The sequence below is a fragment of the Entelurus aequoreus genome, linkage group LG10 (assembly GCF_033978785.1).
Source record: "Entelurus aequoreus isolate RoL-2023_Sb linkage group LG10, RoL_Eaeq_v1.1, whole genome shotgun sequence".
Lineage (NCBI taxonomy): Eukaryota > Metazoa > Chordata > Actinopteri > Syngnathiformes > Syngnathidae > Entelurus > Entelurus aequoreus.
This window is the reverse complement of record NC_084740.1, coordinates 69831005-69842674: the sequence shown is the minus strand read 5'-3', so window position 1 is coordinate 69842674 and position 11670 is coordinate 69831005. Positions and strand designations below refer to the sequence as shown.

Below are 11670 nucleotides of genomic sequence, written 5' to 3'. Positions count from 1 at the left end.
ATGGATGCTGAATTCAATGGAACATTTATAACTCTTGGTGGCTTTGTAGAAATGGACAAATACAGATATCTGTACTTTGTCATCTTGTTGACATTATATATTCTCATCCTCTGCTCTAACTGCACTATTATATATCTAATCTGCATCCACAGGAACCTTCATGAGCCTATGTACATTTTCATTGCAGCCTTGTCACTCAACTCTGTTTTGTTTAGCACTGTTCTCTACCCTAAACTTTTAATTGACGTCTTATCTCAAAAACAGATCATTTCTCATTCTGCTTGTATGTTGCAATATTTTCTTTATTATTCTTTCGGCTGTTCGGACTACTTACTGTTGTTAGCCATGTCTTATGACAGGTATGTGTCTATCTGCAAACCTCTGCAGTATCCAACTATCATGGGGAAAATAACTGTTATTGTCCACTTGATTTTGGCCTGGTTTCTACCTGCATGCCAGTTTGTAATTACCGTTGTAATTAACTCCAAACAAAAACTTTGTAGTTTCACAACAGAGGGGATTTTTTGTAACAATCGAATGTACAAGCTTCACTGTGTAAAATCACTATTTCTTACAGTTTATGGTTTGTTTATCATGATGATTGCTGTTGTTGTTCCTGTGATTTTCATCCTTTTTACATACGTAAAGATATTCATAATAACTTATCACAGTTGTGCGGAAGTCAGGAAAAAAGCTGCACAGACATGTTTACCTCACCTGATGGTTTTATTCGGCATATTTGGTTTGTGTCTGTTCGACGTCATCTTAGCTCGACTGGAGTCATACTTTCAAAAAACGGAGCGTTTAATAATGACTTTACAAATACTTGTGTATAATCCTCTCTTCAATCCAATCATATATGGAGTGAAAATGAAGGAAATCTCTAAACACATCAAGAGATTGTTTTGTCAACTGGTGAACAAAAGAATATGACCACACATTGACGTTCTTATGTCTCCTTGCAATCCTGAGAAGAAGTCATTCACATTTACATATGGTGTTGACAAAATGTATAAATGGAAGAAGAACGCTGAGAATCATGATTTCTGATTAAATGTATCTAAAATGTATTTATATCCCATTTAATAATTCATGGCTTGGTCTATATCATTTAATTACTTCTAAATGTGCTTTTCTATTCAATCCTATATATTCTTTTGAATGAACTATTTATTATTATCAACTAATTTCCAAATTCATGTATATAATTTAACATGTTTTCCCCCCTTACATCACTCCATGAGTCATCTATGTATTGTCACACCTTCTGTCTTCTTTTTGTTTTCCTTAAATGAAATGAGTAATATTTGATCATTTGATGAATTGTGCAAATGTAAATATAACATATCTTAAAGAAATGTTTGAAACAAATAAAGCCATTAACACTACCATTGATACATTATTAATAGGAAATGTAAAATGTTGTGATTGTTGACAGTTGCTGCACCTCAATAAACTATCATGACATGTACTTTTGTTTTTCTTGGAAGTATTAATTTCTATAACTGCAAAACAAATGGCCAGACTTCACTGTGTAAAATCAACATATCTCATGGTTTGTTTTGAATGTCATGGTAAATATTATTATTAATATCCTGTGATTTCTTATCCTTTTTACATACATTTATTATTACTCATCACATTTGTGTGGGAATCAGGTCAAAAGCCACAAAGACCTGTGTACCCCTTCTCCTGGTTTTATTCAGCTTTTACTTTTTTTAGGTGCATTTGATGAGCAGACAGATAAAATGCAGTCAAATCTTCTAAAAATGTCAAGTTCATAAATTACTTTTGAAATAATTGTGTAAAATCCTAATATCATTCCAATCATTAAACTGAGTGAAAACAAAATAAATCTCTAAACACATCAAGAGATTGTTGTGTCAGGTGAAACCATAAAATAAAACATTTGTATAAAGTATATGTTATTGTGTTTGCAATGGATCCTCTACAGTTACTTCAAAGTAATCACTGGTCTTATTGGGGTCCGTCACATGCAAACTCAACAAAAAAATACAAAAGAGACCAAAAAAACAAAGGATATACACTACCGTTCAAAAGTTTGGGGTCTCCCAAACAATTTAGTGTAATAGCCTTCATTTCTAAGAACAAGAATAGACTGTCGAGTTTCAGATGAAAGTTCTCTTTTTCTGGCCATTTTGAGCGTTTAATTGACCCCACAAATGTGATGCTCCAGAAACTCAATCTGCTCAAAGGAAGGTCAGTTTTGTAGCTTCTGTAACGAGCTAAACTGTTTTCAGATGTGTGAACATGATTGCACAAGGGTTTTCTAATCTTCAATTAGCCTTCTGAGCCAATGTGCAAACACAATGTACCATTAGAACACTGGAGTGATAGTTGCTGGAAATGGGCCTCTATACACCTATGTAGATATTGCACCAAAAACCAGACATTTGCAGCTAGAATAGTCATTTACCACATTAGCAATGTATAGAGTGTATTTCTTTAAAGTTAAGACTAGTTTAAAGTTATCTTCATTGAAAAGTACAGTGCTTTTCCTTCAAAAATAAGGACATTTCAATGTGACCCCAAACTTTTGAACGGTAGTGTATATTTATTAGTATTTGCAATACTATATCATAAAAAAACTGTAAGCAATGTGATCTAGGATAAACAGGCCTTCAATAAAATAAAGATACAAATAAAAATATAGTAAAAAAAACATAATTTAGTGTTGTATCTCATTGGTCCCCAACATTTTTGTAGCTGGGGACCGGTCAACGCTTGAAAATGTGTCCCACGGACCGGGGGGGGGTTTTGTATTTATTATTATTTTTTTCATGAAGAAATACAATCATGTGTGCTTACGGACTGTATCCCTGCAGACTGTATTGATCTATATTGATACACATACACAATATGTATATATTGTGTTTTTTATGTTGATTTAATTAAAAATAATAATTAAATAAAATAAAAAATTATTATTATTATTATTATTTTAAATTAAATCAACATAAAAAACACAATATATACATATTGTGTATGTGTGTCAATATAGATCAATACATCTTATTTGTCCAGCTTCCATACTCCTTTGTATACACTTTACAAGAAATACATTGGCGGCAAACTCCGTAGCTTGCTAGCTTTCTGAGACTCTCATTTTGTTAGCGCAGGCAGGATGAAGCAGAGCTTTTATTGTGCAACTGTGCAGTCGGTCTTTGGAGATTTGACGACAGGTACGGCGCCAGAGTCTGTTGAAATAAAAAGTGTTTCTCGCCTTCCTGTCGGCAATTTTTTCTTAATAATGAGCTGGCAGCAGCCAGCGTCATCTCAGAAGACCCTCGGGTGCCGTGAATGTCAATCAAGTGACGAAAGTGATGTCATAGTGAAGATTTATGATCGCTCATTTTTAGGACTATTTCTTTAATGCCTGGCTGGCGATCGACTGGCACACCCTCCGCGATCGGCCGGTAGCTCGCGATCGACGTAATGGGCACCCCTGATTTAGACTATCAAGATAATACCTAAATGGGAAACACCAAACGTTAAAAAGTATATCAAACAAACCTTTAACGAAGCGTGCATTTGTGGACGTGCTACTTTTCTTGTCGCAGTTTCGGAAAATCTTGCACTCTTCCGCCCTTCTTGATTATCTCTCGAGGAACTCTGAAGAAATGTTTATCCTTTTCGCAATTTGAACGGTTCATACAGCCGAAAACAACGCAATAATAGGGCATTTTTCCTTCGAGAAAGGCTAAATGGCGCCTAGTACCCATTGAGAACGGACCCGGGCTTGACCACCACGCATATTCAATGAGTAAAATCCAAGCAATAGAGATATCACATATGTTTACACATGATATGAAAAACAATTAAAAATTACATGGAAATGGAATTGAAATATTGAAAAAAATAAATATAAGGAAATAGCATTATATTGTACATGGTGCTCCCTGCAATCTACATCTTAGTGGTTACATGTGTGACGTGCTAACATGTAAATTTAAGACCAAATAGCATAAACAAGGTGAAAAATGTTGAGTGACAGGAGGCCCTAAAGACTTGAAGGGGTTGTTGACATGACAGCAACTCTTGTTGGAGTACGTCATGACATCCATGGAGGGTGAACAAGTCTTTTAAAAGATCTGATCTTGCTTCAACACTTCACTTTGTGCATGGTGGAGAGGAAGAGGAAGATCAGCTACCTGCACATGAATCAATGTTATCTCCGTGTAAGTCTCTTCTTTGCTTTGACACAGTTTTCTCAGGTGGACTACCGTCATGGATGCTGAATTCAATGGAACATTTATAACTCTTGGTGGCTTTGTAGAAATGGACAAATACAGATATCTGTACTTTGTCATCTTGTTGACATTATATATTCTCATCCTCTGCTCTAACTGCACTATTATATATCTAATCTGCATCCACAGGAACCTTCATGAGCCTATGTACATTTTCATTGCAGCCTTGTCACTCAACTCTGTTTTGTTTAGCACTGTTCTCTACCCTAAACTTTTAATTGACGTCTTATCTCAAAAACAGATCATTTCTCATTCTGCTTGTATGTTGCAATATTTTCTTTATTATTCTTTCGGCTGTTCGGACTACTTACTGTTGTTAGCCATGTCTTATGACAGGTATGTGTCTATCTGCAAACCTCTGCAGTATCCAACTATCATGGGGAAAATAACTGTTACTGTCCTCTTGATTTTGGCCTGGTTTCTACCTGCATGCCAGTTTGTAATTACCGTTGTAATTAACTCCAAACAAAAACTTTGTAGTTTCACAACAGAGGGGATTTTTTGTAACAATCGAATGTACAAGCTTCACTGTGTAAAATCACTATTTCTTACAGTTTATGGTTTGTTTATCATGATGATTGCTGTTGTTATTCCTGTGATTTTCATCCTTTTTACATACGTAAAGATATTCATAATAACTTATCACAGTTGTGCGGAAGTCAGGAAAAAAGCTGCACAGACATGTTTACCTCACCTGATGGTTTTATTCGGCATATTTGGTTTGTGTCTGTTCGACGTCATCTTAGCTCGACTGGAGTCATACTTTCAAAAAACGGAGCGTTTAATAATGACTTTACAAATACTTGTGTATAATCCTCTCTTCAATCCAATCATATATGGAGTGAAAATGAAGGAAATCTCTAAACACATCAAGAGATTGTTTTGTCAACTGGTGAACAAAAGAATATGACCACACATTGACGTTCTTATGTCTCCTTGCAATCCTGAGAAGAAGTCATTCACATTTACATATGGTGTTGACAAAATGTATAAATGGAAGAAGAACGCTGAGAATCATGATTTCTGATTAAATGTATCTAAAATGTATTTCTATCCCATTTAATAATTCATGGCTTGGTCTATATCCTTTAATTACTTCTAAATGTGCTTTTCTATTCAATCCTATATATTCTTTTGAATGAACTATTTATTATTATCAACTAATTTCCAAATTCATGTATATAATTTAACATGTTTTCCCCCCTTACATCACTCCATAAGTCATCTATGTATTGTCACACCTTCTATCTTCTTTTTGTTTTCCTTAAATGAAATGAGTAATATTTAATCATTTGATGAATTGTGCAAATGTAAATATAACATATCTTAAAGAAATGTTTGAAACAAATAAAGCCATTAACACTACCATTGATACATCATTAATAGGAAATGTAAAATGTTGTGATTGTTGACAGTTGCTGCACCTCAATAAACTATCATGACATGTACTTTTGTATTTCTTGAAAGTATTAATTTCTATAACTGCAAAACAAATGGCCAGACTTCACTGTGTAAAATCAACATATCTCATGGTTTGTTTTGAATGTCATGGTAAATATTATTATTAATATCCTGTGATTTCTTATCCTTTTTACATACATTTATTATTACTCATCACATTTGTGTGGAAATCAGGTCAAAAACCACAAAGACCTGTGTACCCCTTCTCCTGGTTTTATTCAGCTTTTACTTTTTTTAGGTGCATTTGATGAGCAGACAGATAAAATGCAGTCAAATCTTCTAAAAATGTCAAGTTCATAAATTACTTTTGAAATAATTGTGTACAATCCTAATATCATTCCAATCATTAAACTGAGTGGAAAACGAAATAAATCAAGAGATTGTTGTGTCAGGTGAAACCATAAAATAAAACATTTGTGTAAAGTATATGTTATTGTGTTTGAAATGGATCCTCTACAGTTACTTCAAAGTAATCACTGGTCTTATTGGGGTCCGTCACATGCAAACTCAACAAAAAAATACAAAAGAGACCAAAAAAACAAAGGATATATATTTATTACTATTTGCAATACTGTATCATAAACAAACTGTAAGCAATGTGATCTATGATAAACAGGTCTTCAATAAAATAAAGATACAAATAAAAATATAGAAAAAGACAGAATTTAGTGTTGTATCTCAGTGGTCTCCAACCTTTTTGTAGCTGGGGACCGGTCAATGCTTGAAAATGTGTCCCACGGGGGGGAATTTTTAATTTTTTTAATTTTTTAATTTTTTTTTCATAAAGAAATACAATCATGTGTGCTTACGGACTGCATCCCTGCAGACTGTATTGATCTATATTGACACACATACACAATATGTATATATTGTGTTTTTTATGTTGATATAATTAAAAAAAAATAAAAAATATATGTTTTAATTTTTTTTAATTTTTTTTATTTCTTGCGCGGCCCGGTACCAATCGGCACGGTGGTTGGGGACCACTGTTGTATCTGAATAAGTTTGTTTTTATATTATTTTCATTTTATGCACCGGTAAAAAAAACATGGTAACACTTTAGTATGAGGAACATATTCACCATTAATTAGTTGCTTATTAACATGCAAATTAGTAACATATTGGCTCTTAACTAGTCATTATTAAGTACTTATTAATGCCTTATTCGGCATGACCTTATTATAACCCTAACCCTCTAAATCTAACCCTAACCAAATAACTCAAAATTAAGTCTTTGTTACTTAGAATATATTCCTTATACTAAAGTGTTACCAAAAACATATAACTTTGTCTTGAATTTGAAAAAATATATATATATATTTTTCACTAAAGAAGGGTTCGGTGAATGCGCATAGGAAACTGGTGGGGTTCGGTACCTCCAACAAGGTTAAGAACCACTGCTTTAGAGAAAGCAACACCCCAAACTGCTTAGATTTTAGTTTTTTACTATGTAAGCCAAAATCAGAACTTGCACTGTATTGGACTGATACCAAAATATGTAGTATCACCTAAAACTTATGTAAAAAACCAACAAAATAATAAGCGATTATTACATTTGAACAGAAGTGTAGATAGAACATGTTAAAACAGAAAATAAGCCGATATTAACAGTAAATGAACAAGTAAATGAATAATCAATTTTCTACGGTTTGCCCCACATAATTTTGACTAAATAATAGAATGATAAATGACACAATATGTTACTGCATACATCAGCAGACTAATTAGGAGTCTTTGTTTGTTTACTTACTCATAGTCCTAAAAGACAAGTTGTCTAGAATATTCTTATTTTATAACAAAATTATTTTTTGATTGCAATTAGAAAAATGTTTTAAAGGCCTACTGAAATGAATTTTTTAAATTTAAACGGGGATAGCAGATCCATTATATGTGTCATACTTGATCATTTTGCGATATTGCCATATTTTTGCTGAAAGGATTTAGTAGAGAACATCGACGATAAAGTTGCAACTTTTGGTCGCTGATTAAAAAAGCCTTGCCTGTACCGGAAGTAGCGTGACGTCGCAGGCTAGAAGGCTCCTCACATTTCCCCATTGTTTACACCAGCAGCGAGAGAGATTCGGACCGAGAAAGCGACGATTACCCCATTAATTTGAGTGAGGATGAAAGATTTGTGGATGAGGAACGTTAGAGTGAAGGACTAGAGTGCAGTGCAGGACATATCTTTTTTCGCTCTGACCGTAACTTAGGTACAAGCTGGCTCATTGGATTCCACACATTCTCCTTTTTCTTTTGTGGATCACGGATTTGTATTTTAAACCACCTCGGATACTATATCCTCTTGAAAATGAGAGTCGAGAACGCGAAATGGACATTCACAGTGACTTTTATCTCCACAACAATACATCGGCGAAACACTCTATCTGCGTAGCTAACGTGATAGAATCGTGCTTAACTGCATATAGAAACAAAATAAATAAACCCCTGACTGGAAGGATAGACAGAAAATCAACAATACTATTAAACCATGGACATGTAACTACATGGTTAATGCTTTCCAGCCTGGCGAAGGTTAACAATGCTGTTGCTAACGACGCCATTGAAGCTAACTTAGCAACCGGACCTCACAGACCTATGCTAAAAACATTAGCTATCCACCTACGCAAGCCAGCCCTCATCTGCTCATCAACACCCGTGCTCACCTGCGTTCCAGCGATCATAGATGCGGTAGGCGGCCCGGAGACGGAGGAAGTTAAGGTGAGTTCGGCGGCTGGCGTGTCTGCTATCCATCTCTCAGTCCTCCTGGTTGTGTTGCTGCAGCCAGCCGCTAATACACCGATCCCACCTACAACTTTCTTCTTCGCAGTCTTCATTGTTCATTAAACAAATTGCAAAAGATTCACCAACACAGATGTCCAGAATACTGTGGAATTTTGAGATGAAAACAGAGTTTTTTGTATAGGATTCAATGGTGTACCAATACTTCCGTTTCAACGATTGACGTCACGGGCATTCGTCATCATACATAGACATTTTCAACCGGAAGTTTAACGGGAAATTTAAAATTGCACTTTATAAGTTAACCCGGCCGTATTGGCATGTGTTGCAATGTTAAGATTTCATCATTGATATATAAACTATCAGACTGCGTGGTCGGTAGTAGTGGCTTTCAGTAGGCCTTTAATGTATCAGAAGATTTTCTGTTAAAATGAAGCCAATATTTTTTTTTGTGGTGCCCTTTATTTTCAATCAATCAATCAATCAATCAATCAAAGTTTATTTATATAGCCCTTAATCACAAGTGTCTCAAAGGGCTGCACAAGCCACAATGACAGATCCCACATCAGGGCAAGAAAAAACTCAACCCAATGGGATACAATGAGAATCCTTGGAGGGGTCCGCAGATCCTTCCCCTGTCGTACGTAACAAGTCCAGTCCATAGTGGGGCCAGCACGGAGGTTATTTGGAATGGAGACAAATCAGCAGCGCAGAGACATCCCCAACTGATGCACAGATGAGTGTATATATATATATATATATATATATATACAGTATATATCAGTGACGTGCGGTGAGGTTCATGGCTGGTGAGGCACTGACTTCATCACAGTCAGATTTACAAATATATGAACCCTAAAGAGTATCTTATTCACCATTTGATTGGCAGCAGTTAACGGGTTATGTTTAAAAGCTCATACCAGCATTCTTCCCTGCTTGGCACTCAGCATCAAGGGTTGGAATTGGGGGTTAAATCACCAAAAATGATTCCCGGGCGCGGCGCCGCTGCTGCCCACTGCTCCCCTCACCTCCCAGGGTAGTGAGCAAGGGGATGGGTCAAATGCAGAGGACAAATTTCACCACACCTAGTGTGTGTGTGTGACAATCATTGGTACTTTAACTTAACTTTAACTTTACACATACAAACTGTAGCACACAAAAAAGCTAATTTAATAAAAAAACTTTATTATGATCTTACCTTTACTTATAAATGAAGTCCATGCGCCGCTCCTTTTGAACAAAGGCATCGATAACTTGTTTATAGAAGTCTTCCTTATCTTTCTTCAGTTTTAAAAGTCTCTCTGTCTCGATGGAGATCTTCCTTTAATTATTACCTCCTGCTTCGATTGAAAGTCCAGTTTAGAAAACTGTTTTATTTTAGATATGTAATCCTCAACGTTAAAAGTCCAGGCAAGAGGAAAAAAATAAACGATCGCTGCTAACTGTTGCTGCTTGTTGTCACTTCTTCTGCAGCCGAGTAGTCGCAAGAATGATCTCTGGGATCACTACCGCCCTCTACCACCAGGAGGCGGGATTGCTGCGAGCCTCAGCCAGTGCGTCTTCGCAGCCGTTTTATGATTGCTCAGCACAAGAAATACGTTACACACATACAGTTGTTGACAAAATACACTGTACATTATATACCTCAGCTAACTAAACTATGGAAATGTATAATATAATTCATATAGCAATACGGTCTCACTGCACAGCAGGCCAGCAGTTAGCCGAGTCATTGCGCAATCCATGGTGAGGCTCAACTGGCTGGTGACTCGCCGCAAGTCTCTTCTCAGTATTTGAACGGCAAATGTGAAAATTCAGCGATTTTGAATATAAATAATCTAAATCTGGTGAAGTTAAATGGGAAATAACTTTATAGTATAATCACTGGATACATATAACAATGTAATTATTATTTTTTCTTTTTAAATTTTTTTTCTTTCCATGATGGCACGTGAGGCCCCGCCTCACCTGCCTCCCCTGACTGCACGTCACTGATATATATACACTACCGTTCAAAAGTTTGGGGTCACATTGAAATGTCCTTATTTTTTAAGGAAGAGCACTGTACTTTTCAATGAAGATAACTTTAAACTAGTCTTAACTTTAAAGACATACACTCTATACATTGCCAATGTGGTAAATGACTATTCTAGCTACAAATGTCTGGTTTTTGGTGCAATATCTACATAGGTGTATAGAGGCCCATTTCCAGCAACTATCACTCCAGTGTTCTAATGGTACAATGTGTTTGCTCATTGGCTCAGAAGGCTAATTGATGATTAGAAAACCCTTGTGCAATCATGTTCACACATCTGAAAACAGTTTAGCTCGTTACAGAAGCTACAAAACTGACCTTCCTTTGAGCAGATTGAGTTTCTGGAGCATCACATTTGCGGGGTCAATTAAACGCTCAAAATGGCCAGAAAAAGAGAACTTTCATCTGAAACTCGACAGTCTATTCTTGTTCTTAGAAATGAAGGCTATTCCACAAATTATATATATATATATATATATATATATATATATATATATATATATATATATATATATATATATATATATATATATACAGTATATATATATATATATATATATATATATATATATATATATATATATATATATATATATATATATATATATATATATATATATATATATATATATATATATATATATATATATATATATATAACTATAACTCTTCCTATATTTACAAATAACTTGTTTTCTGCATCGGACAGGCGCAATTGTTATTGATTTGTCAAAAGCTTTTGATACGGTCAATCACTATTTTCCTATGAACAAACTGCACTTTGGTTGAACTCTTATCTTCAGATTAGATATCAATATGTTTCTGTCCATGGCTGTCATGTTAGTCGATAGGTGTCTCAGACTAATAAGCAAGCGAAGAAAATCTATTTTCTAAAGTTGATTAAAAAAAATATATGAAATGTTAAAATTTTGGGGGTAAACTTTGTTTATGTACAGTTTGTAGGTGTAAACTGGAACATTTTCTTTTGACACAGACTCGTTTCATTTCATTTTTTCCAAGTTGCCAACACAAAGTGCTTCACACAAAAAACGAAAGAAGAAAAGGGAACATGTACACACACACAAATAGCACTATTGACAATAACAAAACAAGTCATGGCACCTTTGAGCCGTCCACACTGGATAATAACTAACATTAAAGCCA

At 35.0% G+C, this 11670-nt stretch overlaps 2 protein-coding genes across 2 annotated transcripts; both read left to right on the top strand.

Annotated features, from left to right (window-relative positions):
• On the top strand, positions 1-933 carry LOC133659213 (olfactory receptor 10K2-like). Its single transcript, XM_062061950.1, has one exon. It carries the CDS (start codon positions 1-3, stop codon positions 931-933), a length of 933 nt encoding a protein of 310 aa, XP_061917934.1.
• A 3315-nt stretch (positions 934-4248) lies between these two features.
• LOC133659212 (olfactory receptor 10K1-like) lies at positions 4249-5181 on the top strand. The gene has a single exon (XM_062061949.1). It carries the CDS (start codon positions 4249-4251, stop codon positions 5179-5181), a length of 933 nt encoding a protein of 310 aa, XP_061917933.1.
• The last annotated feature ends 6489 nt before the right edge of the window (positions 5182-11670 follow it).

What these genes read in the sequence shown, in the direction of transcription:
- LOC133659212 (XM_062061949.1), top strand. Translation starts at nt 4,249, where the DNA reads ATGGATGCTGAATTCAATGGAACATTTATAACTCTTGGTGGCTTTGTA.
- LOC133659213 (XM_062061950.1), top strand. Translation starts at nt 1, where the DNA reads ATGGATGCTGAATTCAATGGAACATTTATAACTCTTGGTGGCTTTGTA.